General features: G+C 39.0%; 1 protein-coding gene across 5 annotated transcripts in view; it reads right to left on the bottom strand.

The window, feature by feature from the left end:
- ADGRG6 (adhesion G protein-coupled receptor G6) overlaps positions 1 to 21,713 on the bottom strand; it is a 212,109-nt gene that overhangs the window by 115,279 nt on the left and 75,117 nt on the right. For all 5 annotated transcript variants that reach the window (XM_077283104.1, XM_077283103.1, XM_077283105.1 and 2 more), the window contains exons 3-4: positions 4,121 to 4,462; positions 458 to 1,078 (exon numbers count right to left, since the gene is read on the bottom strand). In XM_077283104.1, the coding sequence (XP_077139219.1) occupies positions 458 to 1,078; positions 4,121 to 4,462 (963 nt within the window). The remainder of the gene's footprint in view (positions 1 to 457; positions 1,079 to 4,120; positions 4,463 to 21,713) is intronic.

Here is a 21,713-nt window from a genome sequence, read left to right as displayed (position 1 = left end):
AGTAGAAGAGTCAGTAAACCTTCTCATATGGTAATGCCTGGCTGTGACCACAACTTCTGTTGCCCCTATTTGAATAGCCCTGCTTGGACCATGAACCTGGACTGAATAAATATAAATGCTAAGCTATATGTTTGCCTAGAATGTAAGTTTGTTCTGTAGAATTTAGGAAATAAGTTTGTAAACACATTAAACAATGCAGGAGAATCCCCACTGAACCTAACAAACACCCATATTACTGCATGGCGTCAGTCCACTTTAATGGAACAGAGGAATTGGTGAAGAAACAAGAATAATCCTACACATTAATAGCTTCCCTGTCTCTCATTGCAATTTTAACATTCCAACATATGTTGTCAATAAGGAACACATGACTTATATGTTCTTACAGATGAACAATAGTCTAAATGATACCAGAGGGAGAAAAATTACAGAAGAACATTTGTAAAACCATACTCACCACAACTAAGGTTGCTTTCTGCTTTCCTTGCCCATGATGGGATGTTCCATAAGTCATTTTCCCAATTTATAACATTTCCCTTTACTTCACAGCTGAGATTTGCAAGAGTACGTGAATCCATTGCAAAGTCCCAAAGACGGAAGTTGTAAATATCCCCGTGTAGTGGCTCAATTCCAGAACTGTAGGAGCCCAGTGTTAAATTCCCATTACCTGGAATGGAAAGGTCTTTCGCGTCTGGACAGGAAACGGCTTGGTAGCTATTTTTTGTGCTCACAAATACATAATCTGAACTACTATTCCAGATAACACACAGCTGTTGAAATGATTCTGTAAAGAAGTCGTTACTGCCATCTAAAAGCAGGGCGGGATCAAGAATGCATGGAACATCCAAGACCGTCAACACGTGTCCATAAGCTTCTTTTCCCAAGCTTAGAAGGTCTTTGTTTGAGGTATGGTAAGAAAAAGCTCTCCAGTTCTCTATGCTGTTGTTGGTTTTGGTAGCCTCAAAGCAAATAGTTAATTGTTTTAGAAGAGGAACCGATACTTTGGACGACAAAGAGACAAGACCTGAACTTTGGTTTTGTGGAATAGTGACTTTTTGGTTTTGCAACGACACAGCGACTACAAAAAAAAAAAAGAATAGGAATTAATCCCAAAATCATGAAGCAAATAAAAATCTTACATTTCAGGAATAAACTATTAAGAGGTGGTGAAGCAATATGAAAAAATACTTGTAATGTTAACCCTCCGTCAGGGGCAACTGATCTGACAGGCGCAGCTCACTTAGTTTCATTTCTCTATTTTCAGTGGTTTGTCTGGGAAACACCCTCCTCCCAGTACCTTCCTAACTTGAAAGGCTGTGTGAAACCTGCGAAGCCTCTTGTGCTGCAGAGCTGCAGGAGATCAGATATCAGTGTTTTGGCTTCTCAGGCTCATTGCCCCTGAACACATCACACATTTGACGATTAGAATTTGCTGTTTTTATTCATCCCAATTGTTTTTTTAGCTTGTTTTATGAATAGCTAGTGCTAAATTTGTGGATTTGTCATAAAAGGTTTTGTTAGAAATAAGATTGTGCTTGTCAGGCACATTGCGCCCTAACACATATTCTCTCTCGCTTCAGCTTTTCTTCTGAAATGGCGAGGAGAATATTTGACTTGTCCTTCATGTTGAGCAAGTGCAAAATATACTGATTGATGATGAGACAGACCCCTTACAGCTAGAAGATTTAGGGGAAGAAAGTGACATTGATTCAGAAGATGATGTGGAAGAATGTCCAGATGTGTCTGATACAGATCAAGATGGAGAGAGTGAGGAGGATGCTCAAGACATAGAAACATATTACTTTTCTGGTTATTAAACATTTTTTTTTACACCTGATTATATGTATTCTCATTTATTACATTCCTATTAAGGTAACTGATCACTTTTAGAGCATTGAAATTTTTAAAAAAGGAAAATATAGCCAATTTTCTAGCCTGTGCCGGACAGGCGCAAAGCCCCTAAACTCGTTATGAAACATATTGACCCTGACGGAGGGTTAATTAACTTTCTTTTCACTTAAAAAAAGACACCGGTATGGTATTCAAACACTTTGTGAATAAAACATCTTTTCCTACTAATCCTTTCTGGAGAATTGATTCACTCCTGCAGTGCAGCCCACCTACATGTTTATCCAACTGGATCCAATAGTAATTAAAAGACATCTTATATGGTCCCTACAGAACATTATTTTAATTTACAGTATATACTTATAGCAAATGTATTGTTACTTCTTTAATGGCGTTGTTCTTTTAGATCACTTATAGCCCATATCTCACATTAGTCCATATGGACATCATAGTGATGGTCCTTTTCTCAGGATAACCATCTGTTAATAACAGTGAGGTGCTGCTGCAATGAGGACTATGGAATAAAACATTTCTCCAGCAGTGACCGAGGTAGGAGAAACGTGCTCCTGCAGAGATAATTGTTGTTTGTGAGGGATTTCAGACTTCGGACCTTTTAACGTCCAAGCTAATTTTACTCTTCGATCCACACATAATTATTTTCTAAATCAACAATGTTACAATACAATGGTGTGCACACTAACAGCTCATGCAAGATTTATTATTTTAGTGGATTATCTTCCGGATAAAATGACAATATTATAAAATGATTACTTCAAGCTCTGGGCAGATCTTAAAGGGGTTGCTTCGAGCTATTAATTAAATTTCAAATAACTTTTAAAAACATGCAACTTTGCAATCTGCTTCCTAGTTAAAATCTTTTCCATTCTCAATAAAATAGGGGTTTTTAATTTTATAGACTACAGAATGTTGAGTAGGTTAATCACTGCCCTGCAGTGGCCGGATACCTAAATATGGAGCATGCAACGCTTATATTATCAATGCTTAAGAGCATGCAAGAACTGCTCTGAGCCTGGCTGGTGATGGCATGGGACTGCACAAAATCTGGACCTATCTGCTGGTCGGAACTGTTAATCTTCAAGAGAGAACTGCTCACTGCAACCAGGAAGTTAGGAATTTGGAAAGCAGTGCGCTCATGAAGAAGATTGGAACACTCCTTTAAAGGGGTTGTCCAGACAAAATAACCTTTGCCCATGGGAAGGAATATGTAAAAAATAACCAAACATAGCAATAATCATCTATCAGTATCCATCTTGATACATCACAGGATGCTTCATGGTTTGCACAGAGACAGGAAGCAGTGCCTGCACTGTATCCAAGTGGGTGACGGTAGGTGAGTATGGCCGAGATGGCTATTTATTTTATCTTGCTCAGACAACACTTTTAACTCCTGTGACAACATTTTCATCATAGGTTGCTATCCTTATTGTGAAGCCAGCCATGTTGCATCTGCCTGTAACTGCAGTGACCATAGCTCAGCTGTGATCACAAACAGTTTAATGATTTAAATGTCACTGTTAATCTACGACGACACATGGTATATGATATTATACCATACATGGTACCATTATATCCCAAAAAAGTCCAATCAAAATGAAAAATGGTTTAAATCACACGTTAAACAAAAAAGGAAAATAAACGGAAGCGCTAGAATTGCCAGTTTTTGCTCACTGCACTTGGCAAAAAAATGCAATAACAGTTAATAGATGTACCCCTTAATTGTATCACTAAAAACTTCAGCTCAAGGCCCAAAAAACAAGCCGACACATGGATAGTATTTTTTTACAAATTGCATAATTTTTTTCACAACTAAAAAAATTTCATGAATAACTGGGCAAGTTTGGCATTGCTGTAAACATACTGACCTGAAGAATCATGTTGCCAGTTTATTTTTGCTATACAATGAATGTTGTAGAAACAAAACCCCAAAAACTACTAAATTTTTTTTTTAACAATTTCACTGCACTTAGAATTTTTTTTTTACCGTTTTACAGTACATTGTATGGTAAAATGAATGGCGCCATTCAAAACTACAACTCATCCTGCAAGAAAAAGCCCTCATATGGCTATATCGATGGAAAAATGGAAAACAGGTTTGGCTCTTGGAAAAAGGGGGAGGAAAAAATGAAGTTACAAAAAAGAAAAAATCCTGGGTCCTTAATGGCTTAACTTATATGTTGCCTTTTAGCAATGTTTCTTCAGTAATCTCAGGTAAAGTAAAGTAAATTCACAAATTTAATCCATTCATACTTACTGATATTATATGTGATTGAAAATCCTTTCTTCTGGATGCTAAAGTCACTCACAAAAGTAATGATCATCACATCTCCGGTTGAATTAAAGGAGAGACCTTTAGCTGTAATTCCGCAAAATCTTGAAATAGTTTCACCGTTGTTTATTGAGAGAGAATCGTACATACAGTTCTGAGCTTCTTCAACTTCAAAGTCCACAAACGTGACTTGTATTATAAATCCAATCGGTGCACGTATTATCCACCGGCAATCCTGACTGTTGGGGTACATTTCGGGGTAGCATGGTGAGGTGAAGGATCCAGAGGGGGCGGTAAGTTCTAACTTACAATTGGCACAGCCTAATACTGTCGGATAAAAAAAAGATATAAAACATGTTAGATACAGCAACATATATGAAATACAGGCATAAAATAGGCAGAGTAAATATTCTCAAAAATTGATGCATTACTTATATACAACTAAAGCTTCCTGCACAAGGCTGTATTACAGATCTGTATTGCATCCATGATATAGTCCACATAATCTGCTTTGGGGCCATACTGTGCTTTTTATTTGTGCCTCGCATTTTATATAGAGGTACAGAGATTACATTTTCTTCCCTGGAAGCAATGCCTAGAGAAAGATATGGTGCCCCAAGGAGGCACCATACAGGTGACTATCATGCTTTGTTCATAAGCACTTAGTCTGCAGATTTTTTACGTAAGGCCAGAGTCACACTAAACGTATGAAGAAGTGAGTTCATTGGCCGTGAACTCGCAGGACCTGTCAGATGGCACCGCAAGTAAGAGAACTTTATCATGCAGGAAAATAGGCGAGATTATAAGTATGGCTTAATTAAGAATATTAAAGGTGTCTGTGTCATTCTGTCAATTAGATGACTTTTTTCTGGGTGTCCGTGTTTTCTTGCAATGTGACTATGGGGTTAATAATGGGGTTGTCTTATTGACGCCTTTCCATTACTAACCTCTGGGCTTGATGTCACTAGAAAATACAAAGGTGAAATCAACCCCCCAACTATCACCTCACTTGCCACCGATACTGGGCAAGTGGGGAAAGTGAGGCTAAGTGCCAGAATTAGCGCATCTTAGAGATGCACCTTTTCTGGAATGGCTGAGAGCTGATGTTTTTAGCTTGGAGGGCGATATCCATGGCCCCTTCCTAGGCTATTAATACCAGCCCACAGTTGTCTGCATAGCCTTTGCTGGTTATTAATCATAGGCGGACCCTACATAATTTTTTGGGGGGTTACACATTTTAATAGCTAGTAAAGACTAATTATACAGCTGTGAAATGATATTAATAGCCTTACAAGCTCCATGGGTATTACCCCCTTCTCAGGCTATAAACATCGCCCCCTCAGCCATCGGTTTTCCCTCTGCTGGTTACGAAAATTTGGTGGGAACCAACGCCATTTTTTTTCAGAAAAATAATCTTTTATTAATTAAATACATGCGCTGTAATTTGCACACACACTGTAATTGTATTTGTCACTGATATCTATATATCTACTTATTCCATTTGTATTTACTGTATGTAATCCACCTCTTCTATCCTGTCGGCTCCTGCAGTGATTTTACAGAACACAGCAGATGAATTGCCGGCTTATCTTCTATCTATCTATCTATCTATCTATCTATCTATCTATCTATCTATCTATCTATCTAATATGCATACATATATATGTGTGTATGTCACTGACATATATATATCTATGTATTCTATGTGTATACATCTATTCTATCTATTCTATTCTATTCTAACCTTTCAGCATGATTTCACTGTATGCGGCACATGAATTGCCGGCTTTTCAAATACACTGGTGAGTAAAAATCGGACAGCACTCGCATGGTCCGAGTAGTGTGCGATTTTTTTCTCACACCCATAGGCTTCCATTGGCGAGTTTCGGCGGTGACTTGGTGACAATCGCAGCATGCTACAATTTTACACGCATGCTGAATACACCAGAGAAAATAAATGGTGATGTGAGCTGCCCCACAGATTAATACTGGTCCGAGTGCTATGCAATGTTTTTTCGCATAGCTCTCACCCGTATCTACAGTAGTGTCATGCCGGCCTAAGAAAGAGCATACCATGTATAAATTTAAAGGAGGTAGCAAAACAAAGGATTTCCAGTTTCATGATAATTACATAATGAAGCACCCAGCAACCTATGCCAGAATCCATATGTCACAGAACGACTAGGCCATGCAACAAATTGGGCTACTCTCCAATATATCAATTTTAGATCTTCTTTATGGTTTATAGTGATTTATGCATCTTGCTCACTTCACCACCCTTTTAAATAGGTAACAACCATATTTTTCTTTATTGTTTCTATAGGTGCAGGGGTTGCAATTGCATCTAGGCCCTAGAGTTTATGGAGCCCAAAAGGTCCCAAAGGGCCCATATGGAAAGAAAATTACTATTAAAGACTTTACAGCTTTTGCATTGGGGCCCACAAGTTTCATGTTACGCCACTGTCTGTTGGTACTGTACAGTAAATGGAAGATTTTCAATTTCTGACCTGTTTATATCAAAAGTAAATGTAATTTTCCATCACAGATGCTGAAAATCAAATGCCTATCTCTGAATAAAAACAGCATTATCTAGGCTCATTCTATCCCATGTTGAAAACTGGCTAAACCCGTCTGACAGCAGTGTTCACAAAGCGAACAAAAGTACAGCAAGACATTTTGACATTAACAGAAATTACTAGAAGTCATATTCCTGTTCATAAAATGCTCTAACTAGAAATACATGCTATGTCACACAACCCACATATGTCAACAGAGAGAGACCTAGGGACCTTAAAGAATGCACATCTTCGCACCTTTAAGTCCGTCAACATTTTCCCTGATGATGCATCAAGTCCCAAAAACACATTTGTTACGACTGTATATCACAAACTAGTAAATATAGTAATATAGTAAATTTAAAAAAAACGTGAGTTTGCAGAAATCCACAACTTCTTGCTGTTAGGGTTGGCTGATTGCACTGAATAAAAATAAATAGAAAAGGGCAATCACAACCCGGGGTACACCGTGCAGAGATGTATAACTGCTGCTAGTGAACAATGGCGGAACTAAACAGCAAGCGATCACCTAAAGTGCACTGTGTTGAAAGCCACAGAGTGTGAACAGGACTCAGAGTACCCAGCTCAGTTGCTGCACGGAGTGGTACTGCAGGTAGTAAATAGCATACTAAACCCTGTTAAACATCACAGGGAAGTAGCACAAAGGTGGAACTCGCTCTGCAAGTAAATGGGGCTAACCACACATGGGAAGCAGACACTGTGTAAAAGAAAAGAATTCAAGTGGTGCTAGGTGCAAGATCCTGTCGCTTTCTCAGAGAAGTCTAGCCTGAGGGTTGGACTTGCTCTCTAAATCAACTGTGCTAACCGCGCACATAAAGGAAAGAGATGCAAAGCCAAGGAGTAATTACCCAGTCATAACCCTACCTGCCCACGTAGTACTCTCTGCGTATAGAGCAACACACTCAAACATGTAACCAGAGTGGTAGAGCATCCACTCGCATACACCACACATTAATGATACTAGCGCACTTGCATGCGCTGCTGGAGGTCTTTTATTCACAAGGCTCCACCCCAAACACTCATGCCCAGTCGTCCGAGACATCGCCTGTGGGCCAATCCGGAGCTGCCACCTCACCGGTGCAGCAACCGTCCGACCACCAAGGAGCAGACACTACATCGCAGACATGCTCAGTAGGGTCATCTCTGGACTTGCATATCGCTGGTTACCATAAGCTTGACTGGAAAGCCAGTAGCAACCAAATGAATACCATGAGCCTCAGCAAGATGCTGGGACCGACGTCTGTGCTGAGCATCACCTGCAGCAGCCGGGCAAGAATGGGAGACCACAGCAGCAGGCAATGCCTGGGATCTATCCCGCGCAGCGGGAAAATCCCAACGCCTAACATTTGGTTTCTAAAAATTCCGTTAGATGTGCATTAGTCATTAGTTCATGGTTTTTAAAATCCAAATTTCCTTTTTAATTTAATCACATGACTAGAGATTAGTTTACATATTACAATTGAATTTAATTCTAGTCAAATATTACAAAAATCTGCATTCGACAACATTCAGATTTTTTGTAATTCGTCTCCACACAGAGTCACCTAAGTAGTAGCTGGTTAGCCACTGTTTTATTTCTGTAATGGGCCATTAAAAGATTAAAAATAAAAAAAATACTTATAGTCCCCTTAATGCTCACCTCTTTGGGTCCTGCACTCTTCACCATCTCTCATTCAGTCCTTGACACATCTTAATATCACCACCACAGAAAGCAGTATCCCATGGCTGCTCTCACTAGCCTGGGACTTCTGCTCCTAGTGTGGCCTGGGATGTTTACACACATGCACGCACAAGGTAAGAACATCATTACATCATGACCTTATGGGCCACATTAGAGACGCAGGTCCTGTACTAGCATGAATATGCCTGGGACAGTGGTAGGTGGCAAATTACCATGTCAATGATGGGTAGCAAATGTAAGAAGATGACCGAGGACCAGAAGAGGGACGGTGAAGAGTGGATTGGCCAGAGAGGTGATCAGTAAGATGAGTAAAAGTTTATTTTTCATTTTCTACATCTTACATTATGCTCTTGACTCAAGAGAGACCCCAGCACAAAAGGGATATTCAATTCACAGTGAATAACTTTGTTGCAAATCGGATTTCTCTGGAAGATCCATGTAATTTGAAGAATTAAAATTTTGTCAGATCCACTCGTCTCCTCACACGATATTAAATAATAATAATTTAATTTATGTAGCGCCAACATATTCCACAGCACTGTACAATAAGTGGACAATTAAGATGTTACTGAGTAATACATAGTTTAACAATTACAGGAGGAGTGAGGGCCCTGCTCGCAAGGTTACAATCTATAAGGAAATAGGGGGGACAGTAGGTCAGTGTTTCTCAACTTCAATCCTCACAACCCACCAACAAGTCAAGTTTTCAGAATATCCTTAGTATTGCACAGGTGATAATTTCATCCATCACCTACTCAAGCATTAATTCCACCAGCTATGCAATACTAACCAATGACCTGATGGTGAGTCTTGAAGACTCGAGTTGAGAAACACTGCATTAGGTAGAATGTGCTTGTTATGTAATGTCCAGTGATCATTAATATTATGAACTATGTTATATCATATATTATGAAACTGAGTAAATTTTTTATACACAAAGTGCTATAAAGTATTTGCACCCTTACAATGGGTTGGCTCACTTAAGTTTTGTTACAGTACAGAATTTATGAATAGGTTATTTCCCTCTTTAAGGTTATTGAATTTTATTGCATTCTGCACTCTTCAAAACTCAGTCAAAAGTAAACTCCAACTAGTAGTTTATTATGGGTTTATAGCAATGTATTAGCATTCTTATAATGCAGCATCTGTCAAGTTATTAAAAGCTCCGAACTAACTAATAGCAGTCCTATTGCATTTACACAGAATGTTCTGATTATGTGACAACACGATTCCTTTCCAAATAGGATCAAAAGTGTTCGCAAACATAACAGCATGTTCATATGGTTCATGAAAAAAGGCACATTAAAACAATGTGAGCCAGTAGTGGAGAAAAAAAATATCGAGAGGCTTTCTCTAAAACTACGCTTTGTGCGGACCTGGCACTGTTTTTTCTAAAATTAAATTACCTAGAATATGAACGTTTTGAAAATGTCTGCCATGGAAAGTAACAAATCTTGGCCAGGGCTCGGAAAAATGCTTTTAATAAAATTGTTACAGACGTCTTCAGGGTATATATAAATGGATAAACAATAAATGGCATTTTCCTCTGGTATGTAGGTTGGTAATGACATTGTAATATTTGCATGAATATTGTATTAACACTGTCATTCATTTCGATAGACCTTTTCTTACGGGTCCAATTTTTAGTGACAAAAAGTTCTGCACATTGCCTAAAGGATCTGTGTGCTTTCTATATGATGTTCACATTCTCCGACTAACAATGCTGTCTTTTCTAATGTGCCTGTGATACATTAGAGAATCATTTAAAATTAATTTCTCTTTAAAGGGTGTTGTCTGGTCTTAAGTTACAAAGTCTGCAGGCACTTTATATGACTACAGACTTGTGAATCCTCACAGTATGTGCTCCGGTGCCAGCGGCGGAAGCAGCGGGAGAGTGATCAAAAGTATGTGAATTGCATACATGTTACGTGCCGACTAGATGAGAAAGGCTTCTTTCAATGCAAGTATATTAAGCGAAGTTGGATATAGTCTAGTTGGAATGTGGCGGGAAGTATGCAAATCGCATATGTGCGGTCACATGACTTCCTACTCCCGGAGCCGACACCATAGAATCCTTGGGCACATAATGCCCTTGTGATATGAGGATTTCCAGCTGCAGAGAAAATATAACTTCCTTTTCTCCTTGTAGACACACTCTCAATTGCACTGGTGACAGTGTTTACAATATCACTTTTTTCTTGTTCTCGTTATCTATAACATGAAGAATATTCCAGAATTACTTTTACAATGTATCTATCAGCAAGATTCTGCCTGCTAAACTATATATTTGGTCGTGTAACTCTTTCAAAAGCAAGTCCAGCAATACATCTACATGGCGAGTCCGTTCTTCCATCACTGAGAAATCAGAGTTTAAATTGATATGCAAATGAGGGTGATATTCTCTGTCACTCCAGCTCTATTCCCTGCCCACCACCACCTCCTCCTGCTTGACTGACTGCCTCTATGCTGTGCAATTAGACATGTACTTTCTGTATGAGCCACCCAATATGAGCATCATTTGTAACGAGCGTGTCATAGCGGACTACCACCGTAGAGATTCAAAGTAGAGCAATGTTTTGCATAAACACAGGGCACAAATAAGTTTACTACCACAATCCTATTGTTTTGCTAAACACAGATAGATTCACAAGATGAAAATTCTGTATTTACTTACCGTCGTGAGGCTACTACTACTTTTCATCACGTTAGAATAATATTAAATAACCTGAGTCTAACAGTAAAGATTCTCCTCCAGTGAACCCTTGTCATGTCACTGAGCATATATCATTGGAACATATCTACACATACAAGTCTTTCTGCTGAAGCATATCAAAATTTTGTATTGAAAGTAAAAATGAATTTTTGAATAAAAACATTCTTTAGCAATTATATTCTATTAGCGCAGGTGCATATGAGAGTATTTTTGATCCAGGTGTGAGCCCACAATACATCGTTAGTCTATAGGGCCGTGTACATGTCACATATTTTCCTCAGACAGTATCTGTTCGAGGAAAAAAATCGCTGCCTGCTCGACTTTGATCCGATATTCAATCGCACTCGGCCATGCAAGTCAATGAGTCCGTGGAAACCGTCAGACGGAACTCAATTGACGTCTGACTGACCGATTTACAAGACATAGTGGAAAAGATGGAGAATTTTTTTTTCTGCAGATTTCTGCTCCTATAAGTTAAATTTGGTCACTTGCACTTTTCTATTATGTTTTTTGGGTGTATTTTTTTTACATGTTGTTTTATGGCATTTTTAATGCTGATTTTTTTTGTCTCTTTTTAATATGCTATATTTTAAATCAAGTGGTTTTGTTTTTGATTCTTCCTGGTGTTTTACACTGACAAAACTTCACTGATACAGTTGTGTGTGGAATTCGATTTTTGTGCGCTTCCCCAGCAACGATGCAATGCATTTTTTACCTGCGGATTTTCCTAATATAATGCAATTTAATGGAGAAAATCTACGTATAAAATTCAGCATACTCGCAAGAAATTGACTTTGTGGATTTTAAAAATGCACCACAGCTCAGTTCACGCAGCATGAAAAAAAACACAGTGGGCATGCGATTTCTATAAATCCCATATACTTTGCTGGAAATGTAAAATGCTGCATTTTTTTTTTTACAGCAAAACTACGCAGCTTCAAAACCTCATCATGGAAGCATAACCTTCACACTTTGCCTGAACTAAAATATTATTTTACGGAAAGAAAATTCATTTTTCAGCTGACACTTTTTGACTCATAACTTTCTAATTTTTCCTTCCAGTTAGTAACATGGGCATTGTTGTTTTTTTGAAAACAAAATGTATTTTATGTTAGAACCATGTTGGGGTACATATTATTTGATTTGTATTGGTAATTTTTATAGAGAAATTGGAGAAAAAACATCAAGTTTTCCACAGGTTTTTGTGAGATTTTTGGGGTTATTTATAAAAATATAAACCTTTTCCTAACAATAAAATAATGAGAGTACTTTGATGAAAAGTTTTGTTATACTACATTATCTTAATTGAATTGAAGTTTACTTTGTCCTCTTAATGGACTAGAAGCTGCCAGCCTTAGATCACTTAGATACTGCTTTGTAATGTATTATACTTTGACATATTGTCTAGGTAGCTGCCTCCAACAGACCTGATACCATTGTCAGCCTTTGGACTGTCATAACAAAACAGCAGCCCCCAGCGATTATGCTACAGGGAGCAACAGGTAGACAGAAGGAGTCACCTCCCTCTTGCAAAACTTGTTTTTCCTAACAAAAAGTGTAAGAATGGTTCTACAGAGCAGTCCACTTTGTAAATTCTCTCCACTTTGGCCAATAGATGAGGATCCTAAACAAAGGACCTTATCTGCTTATTATAACAAATTCATTTTCTAAGCTGGACAGCAGCACTAAATATGCCTTCACCACCTTCATTCATGAAGTTACTACTACTATGCAATAGAGCACAATATACATAAAGACATAGAGATAGAGTTACACTTAAGCAAATATTTTATCTGGCACCACAACAGTGTCTAATATCTGCTATGAACATGCAGTACTCTAGTTATGTAAAGACATTAAATAAAGCCAGTAGACCTTACAGGATCGTATTGAGTTGTATCCATATGCTTATGAAGTGTTACTTTTCATGTTTGTAGAAATCAAAAATTATATTAAAGTGAGGCTTCACCACTAACCTAATGTTAGGGTTGGCGGAAAGCACTGAGTATATATATATGTATAAATAGGTGCATTCGCAACCCGGGGTCCACTGTGCAGGAGAGGAGCCTGCTGCTGGCAAATTACGGCGCTATATGGCGGTATAAGCGAACTCTGTTAACTCCACAGAGTCGCTAGAAATAAGATGCTGTGCCCTGTTAGTGTCACAGGGGAACCCAGCTAACTGCTGAGCTGATGGCAGTCAGTGGTCACGCACCCAGAAAAGCACACAAACACTCCTCTCCGGAGGTGCCGGTATTCTAGGGGCTTATTTCAGCCGGGTCCCTGAATACATACATGCAAACTCCTCACCGGAGGTGCCAGTATTCTAGGGGCTTATTTCAGCCGGGTCCCTGAATACACACATACAGGTGCGACCTCAATTAACAAGCTCATGACATGAGGTGATGCTAGCGCATGGCTGTGCGGCCATGCAAACCTTTTATAGCTGCAGCAGCTTCAGGACCTTCCTAGGGAACCAATGGAAGTTGCTACAGTCCCTGAGCAACTTCAGGACCTTCCTAGAGGACCAATGAAAGCTGCTGCAGTACCCGATCATGTGACCCTTGACCTCCAATGAGAGGTCTTACCTTGGACATGCTCAGTGTGTGCAAAGCAGGACTTAGTCCCAGAAAAGCCTGCTCTCCACTGACCAGTGCAGGCTACAACAGCAGAGCCTGGAAAGGCAGCAGTAACCCTTTGCACAGTATCATACTGAGTGAGACGCTGGGACCGACGTCTCCGCTGAGCAGGCTCCACTGCAGCTGATGTACAATAGGAGACTGCAGCAGACATGGCTCGAGATTCCCCCTGTGCAGCGGGGAGAACTCATAGTAACATAGTAACATAGTAACATAGTTAGTAAGGCCGAAAAAAGACATTTGTCCATCCAGTTCAGCCTATATTCCATCATAATTAATCCCCAGATCTACGTCCTTCTACAGAACCTAATAATTGTATGATACAATATTGTTCTGCTCCAGGAAGACATCCAGGCCTCTCTTGAACCCCTCGACTGAGTTTGCCATCACCACCTCCTCAGGCAAATAATTCCAGATTCTCACTGCCCTAACAGTACAGTGAGAATCTGGAATTGCTTGCCTGAGGAGGTGGTGATGGCGAACTCAGTCGAGGGGTTCAAGAGAGGCCTGGATGTCTTCCTGGAGCAGAACAATATTGTATCATACAATTATTAGGTTCTGTAGAAGGACGTAGATCTGGGGATTAATTATGATGGAATATAGGCTGAACTGGATGGACAAATGTCTTTTTTCGCCCTTACTAACTATGTTACTATGTTACTATGTTACTATGAGTTCTCCCCGCTGCACAGGGGGAATCTCGAGCCATGTCTGCTGCAGTCTCCTATTGTACTCGACTCCTAACACCTAATAACTCCTCTCAGTACCCATCAGAAAGAGATCCATCAGAATACAGAACACTACATTCTATGGTAGAATACAGTCTGCGCATGGAATACACAATACGGGTTGTAATACAGCAGTCTCATCTGCCAGGTTCCAGATATTTATTTAAAAAACTTGGAGGCACATTATGGGCATGTAGAAGGCTGTCTACCTCTTTTTAGGAATGTCTATGACTTTGATTTTTACTGGTTTAACATGTAGACAATTTACATGCAGACATGCAGAAGCAATTTTCATTTTATTTGTCTCCATTGTTTTGAGAGCTGATTAAATTAATCTAATCAATTTTCAAAGCCCCAAAAATGCACTTATACCATACAGCAGAATTTATATAATGCTTATAATTGAAGCCTGGATGAATACAACTTAAAGTATTAAGTGAAACATCATTCTTTGCTTTTCTTACCTAACCATTTAATCCCATGAAAAAATAGCTGCAAGCAATATTACACATATTATTAAATTTTATTCTGGCTGAAAACAAGACACTTAAAAGTTAAAACAATATCACCCGGAAGGTGAATGTGCTGGCACCATTTTTCTCTTGCTAAAATGTTCTAATTGAAAATGTCAAGGTTGTGTTGTACATTCTGTAACATATATCCAAGTATATTCTGATTTCCAGTATCAGCATGCCACCTTGCTAATATAAGAGGGAAAAATTATCAAGACTGGGGCAGCTGGGGAAAAGTTGAGTTGTGCATTTTTCTTACAGTGAAAATATTCACCTGCAAAACTGAACAAAAACTCATTGTGAAAACTTATCCATATAGTTTATGACAACATTCATTTTACTTTATCAGGTTTTGAAAAATGGAACCAAAACAATCCAAGTGGGTTAAAATTGTGAAAAAGCTCCAATTCCACAATTGTTTTTCCGATTTTGTTATGTCATGGTACAGTAAAATTGATCTGACAACATGATTTTTCAGGTCAGTATAATTATGACAATGCCAAATTTATATTATTTTTTAGTATTCTTAGTAGTGATGGGCGAATCCCTGAAAGTTCTGGTCCGGCGGGTTCGGTTGAACAGGTAAAAAAAAGTTAGGTTCAGGTAACAAAACAGTACCCAAACCCAAACCCCATTCAAATGAATGGGGGGCCCGAACATCCAATGTTTGCCATGCTGTCATTTGCATGACAGTGCAGCAAATACTGCCTCTGATCGGTGATAAGATCATTACCGTCAGTCAGAGAGCCGTAGCTTGCATGTTGTCAGTTGACAGCGTAAACCCGCAGCTGTGACCGAAGGTAAAAAGTTTACCTCCGGTCACAGGTGTTGGGTTATCAGACTACTACTCCCATCAGCCGATGCCTGCTGCTGCTAATAACAGTGAGAGCAGGCGGTGACTGCTGGGAGTATTCATCAGCCGGCACAAACTTTATAAATATATTTTTTAAAAATGGCGTTGGTTCCCCTGTATTTTTTATAACCAGCCAGACAAAACTGATAGCTGCAGAGCTGTGGGCTGCAACTCTGAGCTGTCAGCTTTAGCAAGGCTGGTTATCAAAAACAGAGGGATCCCCACTCCATTTTTTAAAATTATTTAAAGAAATAATAAAAATAAATGGCATGAAGTACACCTATTTATCACAACCAGCCAAGCTAAAGCAGACAGCTGGGGCTGGTATTCTAAGGCTGGTAAAGGACCACGGATATTGCTCCCAAGCCTAAAAACTGCAGCCCTCTGCCACCCCAGAAAAAGAGCATTTATTAGATGCGCCAATTCTAATTCTTATTCTTTGCCCAGCTCTTTCCACTTGCCCTGTGGCAGTGGCAACTGGGGTTCATATTTGTGGGATTGATGTCACCTCTTTAGTGTCCGTTGACCAGTGACCAGCAGTAAGATTAGAGCCACCATTGTTTCTGCATGACAGCGCGAGAAATCCTCGGTGTTTGGGGTGGCGAACTGAAACAGTAGCACAGTCTTCCAGTTAAAGACTGTGTTCTGGGTCCATACCCAAACAGTAGGTGTTCGGTACTGACCCTGAACTTTACTGTTCAGCCTCGTCCATTTCTAATTGTTTTATATTTTAGTGGTGAAAAACAATTCTCAAATTTATTTCTAAAACTATTTGTTTGTGCCGCCCTGTTCTGAGACACATAACTTTTTTATTTTTTCGTCTATTAGAGTACCTAACAGTAATTTTTATTTACACCATTTTGGGATACAAACAATAGATTAATTGAGTGGTCTGACGGCAAAGTCATTTTCCTCCTAAAACCCTATCTACTGAGTACCATAATCTAAACTATTTTCTAATATACTTGCATTAAAAATTCACTATCATTCCCTAACTATACTGCGATTCTATTTTGTTTCTATGTTTGCTTTTTGATGACACTTCGTTTAAAAATCCCAGTGCATGCTGGGAAACGCAAACAAAGCACCATCAGGGGACAGAGGCTGCGGACAATGCCTTCTCCCTTAAAGGACGCCTCATCAGTGGTGTTCGTTTCAGGGGCTGGACTAGTCCCTGTGCGCAGTAGACTATGCAATGTGCACAGTAACAGCATGCACTCTGTTGTCGGCTCAGATCAGCAGTAATGAGCTGGCAACAGAGTGGGTATCACCATTCCCATCATGCAAAGGCTATTCTGACACCGCTCTGCTCTCTGCTTGTTACTGCTGATCAGAGCCAACAACAGATTGTGCGCTGTTACTGTGCACATTGCATGGTGCATATCATGCAGGCACTGGCCAAGCACCTGAAATGAGCATCATTGATGATGCTTCATTCCAGGGAGGGGGCAGGGGCTACAGCAGTGACAACGGTCTCTGTCACCTGATGATGCTTCATTTGAGTGTCCCAGCAAGCACAATAATTTCATTGTAAAAGAAGTAGGGGAAAAAAATAGAATAGCAGTTAGTGTGGTTAAAGAACAGTAGGAAATATTTAATGCACGTATATTATAAAATAGTTAAGATTATGGTACTAAATAGACATTTAGGAGGAAAATGACTACCTCTACCACCCCTTTAATCACTTTTTATTGCAATTGTTTTTACTGAATAATTGCCAATATTTTTTTTTCTTTTTGGTGTTGAATGTATGTTTTAAATAATTTTATATTTTGACAGGCTGGATATTTGTGGCTTTTTTAATTAATATCTTTAATTAATATTAACATTCCTTTTCTAACTATCTCACTTTGCATTGAGAAGTTCTGGGCTCTTGAATACATTTTCTTTGATCTATCCTCAATGCTCAGTGTTATCATATAGTATATCATTATCATCCTTAAAGCAGTATTTCACACCCCAAACTATTTATATGAGCATGTAGCCCTTTCAAAGACAAATCCAGCAATACCTTAATATGGCCAGTCCGTTCCTTTATTACAGAAAATCAGGGTATTAATTAATATGTAAATGAGGCCGTAGGTCTAAAGCCTCTGCTACTCCAGCTCAGTTCCCTGCTAAGTGCCAGTAATTTTATTTAAAAGGTTATTAACATTTTTACATAATCTTCTTTGATTGGTGTCAGACTGCAGAAAGCCACAGGAGTCCTGAGAACATGGCTTCCTGCAGTCCTTCCTCTCTGAATGGAGAGGTAGCTGGGTATGAGCACCACAGCTCCAGTCATTCTCTATTGTTCTTCCGGAAAAAGTCGACTGCTCTACTCCACTATCTCCCGCAGAGCCATAAAAAATTAATAGTGGAGTTGTGCACATGTCTGTATTCAGACAAGGCTTTACATAGCGCCTTTACTGGGATCACAGTTATGGAACCTCTAGTTTTCAGAAAGTTATAACTTATCTAATAGGAGATAACCTTTAAAGATATAAATGCCCTTTTATTTTCATATTCAAACAATATATTAACTGTTTCTGTAGGTCCAGAAAGTGGTTTTGATGGAAGGATTAATTTTTAGCCTTTAAAACAGTAAAAGCAGAAAAAAACAAAAAGAGAAAATGCCAAATCTTAAAGCTTTGGAATTACAGTACTTTATTTTTTACCAGGGGTTTTTAAAATATTAGAAAATAGCTTTAACCCCTTCACGACATGCCCGGTACTAGTACGGCGCATGTCATGTCTTCCCCTTTGATGTGGGCTCCGGCGGTGAGCTTACATCAAAGTCGCGACATGTCAGCTGTTATGTACAGCTGACATGTGCGCGCAATAGCGGCAGGTGGAATCGTGATCCACCTGCTGCTGTTAACTAGTTAAATGCCGATGATCGCTGTTATGTAGCAGAGCCGAACCAGTTGTGCCAGCTTCTAGCCTCCCATGGAGGCTATTGAAGCATGACAAAAGTATAAAAAAAGTTTTCAAAAAAATGAAAAAAATAAAAAAAATATAAAAGTTTAAATCACCCCCCTTTCACCCCATCCAAAATAAAACAATAAAAAAACAAACATACACATATTTGGTATCGCCGTGTTCAGAATCACCCAATCTATCAATAAAAAAAGCACTAACCTGATCGCTAAACAGTGCAGCGAGAAAAAAATTTGAAACGCCAGAATTATGTTTTTTTGGTCGTCGTGACATTGTATTAAAATGCAATAATGGGCGATCAAAAGAACGTATCTGCACAAATGTGGTATCATTAAAAACATCAGCTCAGCACACAAAAAAATAAGCCCTCACCCGACCCCAGCTCACAAAAAATGGAGACTCTACGGGTATCGGAAAATGATGCAATTTTTTTTTTTTAGCGGCAAAGTTTTACATTTTTTTTTCACCACTTAGATAAAAAAACAACCTAGACATGTTAGGTGTCTATGAACTCGTAATGACCTAGAAAATCACAATGACGGGTCAGTGTTAGCATTTAGTGAACCTAGCAAAAAAGCCAAACAAAAAACAAGTGTGGGATTGCACTTTTTTTGCAATTTCACCACACTTGGAATTTTGTTTCCCGTTTTCTAGTACAAAACATGGTAAAACCAATGGTGTTGTTCAAAAGTACAACTCGTCCCACAAAAAATAAGCCCTCACATGGCCGTATTGACAGAAAAATAAAAAAGTTATGGCTCTGGGAAGGAGGGGAGCGAAAACCGAAAACGCGAAAACAAAAAAGGGCTGCGGCGTGAAGGGGTTAAAATCCTGAGAAAAAGGAAATTATTTCCCCTCTTGTATTTATTTTAGTAGTATCCTACTTGAGATAGCCATTATAAAGATTACAAGATCTGTGCGGTTCCTGTGAAAATATAAATTAGCTGTGCCTGTAGCTGAGAGATGCGAAGATTGGCCACCTACTTGCAGAAATTGCCAAAGGTCTGAGAGCACAATGTAGAACGTAGGATCGGTCTAGAGATGGGCCACGTTGTTCACAATAGACACTTGAAAACCATTTAGAGACTACATGAAATATATAAATACGAAGATTTATAAAGGAAGTTTCAGAAAGTAGTGGCACTCACCAGTTTGCTGTTCCAAAGTGTTTAATTCATGTGCAGCTTAATACAGGCACATACTTGGATGTTCGGGGGGTGCGGGGAGTGCAGGAGTGCCTGTATTAAGCTGCACATGAATTAAACACTTCGGAACAGCAAACTGGTGAGTGCCACTACTTTCTGAAACTTCCTTTATGAATCTTCGTATTGCAACACTTATAGGTAGTTGTGCACCATAAATCCAGTTGCTCCACGCTTGACCGCACCTGAATGAACCGTTGTGATTACCAGTCCTCTGGCTGCGATCAACGCGGACCTAGTGCCGTTCCCCTTCCAAGGATTCTCACGTTGAAATGTATAAATGTGTACAAGTATCTGATGGCTGTCAATGACTATTGAGTATACATCATGTCCTACGTGAGTCTATCCAAAGAGGAGTTTTGTGTTTACTCATAATTACTGAGGCACAAGAGAACTAGGGGGTTTCTAATCTGCAAGGTAACTGTTGCCACATAGCCTTTTATTAATTAGGTTTTCAGGTTGAGAAAACACCTGTTCCCTGGCTGCAATTTCTAAAAAATACTAACTGCACTTTATTCACCTTCCCTGGGTTCAGTGCCGAGTCTCCGCTGCTCCCAGTTTCTGGTATTTTCCTCTGTGTTGCCATCACGTCGGCTCAGCAGCACTGCAGCCAATCAAAGAGCTCAGCAGCTCTGAGCTGCTTGTCACATCAGCTCTCGCAGAGAAGCAGAGCTCACTTATTGGCTGGGAAATTCGATTCGCTTCAGCGTTATTCTCATTGAATTGATTGTCCCATTTTATGCTCTAGTTTTTATGTAGAAAATTTTAAAAAAACATTTATACCCACTATACCACTCACCTTTTCAAATCCTCCACTCTGCACTGCCCCCGACACACCTTCTCATCATCATCTTTGCCAGCACTGAATTCCTAAGCATCTTCACACTTGACCAGTTAAACTGAATTTTTTTCAACACTTTGATGGCCTTTTATGGTTCAGAAAAATAGCAGCAGGGCGACATTTTGCAGAATCTACACAGAAGTGAATTACAAAAAATCTTTTCCACTCACATATATTTGCTCATCTCCCAACAGTTTATTTTTTTCCACAACCCAAATGGACAGTTTCGTTTTTTTCCGCCAAAAAACTCCTTTTAACTTATAACCTCAAATTCATCAAAACCGCTGGTCACAATGAAGGGGTATACTGATGTCAGGGTTGCACGCCTCATAACGAATTAGACACATCTGAAATTGGTGCGCGCCTAGCCACAAATCTTGCTTCAGTCACAGTATATACGTGTATATTATGTTACAATAAATCTAAAGACTTATAAAGCTAAAAACATCATAGACATTAATTTGTCATGGTAACTATATATATCTATATATAGATATATATATATATCTACATAGATATAGATAAAGATGTATAGTAGTCTTCTATTCTTTAGACTACATGTAACACATAATGAAAAAAAGAAACGTATGCTACATAAAAGTCAATTGTGGAGCGTATTTCCATTGCCCAAGACTGTCAATACACTCTTATTAATTAAAATGGATTTATAGTGTGTAAATAAATATGGAGACAGCACAGGTTTCTTGCTGAGCTGCAATACGGAAAGGCTACAAATGGAAGCAGGCTTGTCAGGTTTTACAGTGCAGTAATCAGACCATTTTGTTGCACGCCACCCTCTAATTGGCAAATAAATGAATGACATCATATGTAAATGCTCATTTTAACAGCTGACAGATGGTGGAAAACCTATAAATGTTGCAATTCCATTCTCAAAACTAAAAAGTGTAATTTTC

Source organism: Ranitomeya variabilis, chromosome 2 (assembly GCF_051348905.1).
Source record: "Ranitomeya variabilis isolate aRanVar5 chromosome 2, aRanVar5.hap1, whole genome shotgun sequence".
Lineage (NCBI taxonomy): Eukaryota > Metazoa > Chordata > Amphibia > Anura > Dendrobatidae > Ranitomeya > Ranitomeya variabilis.
This window is presented reverse-complemented; position numbering and strand designations above follow the sequence as displayed.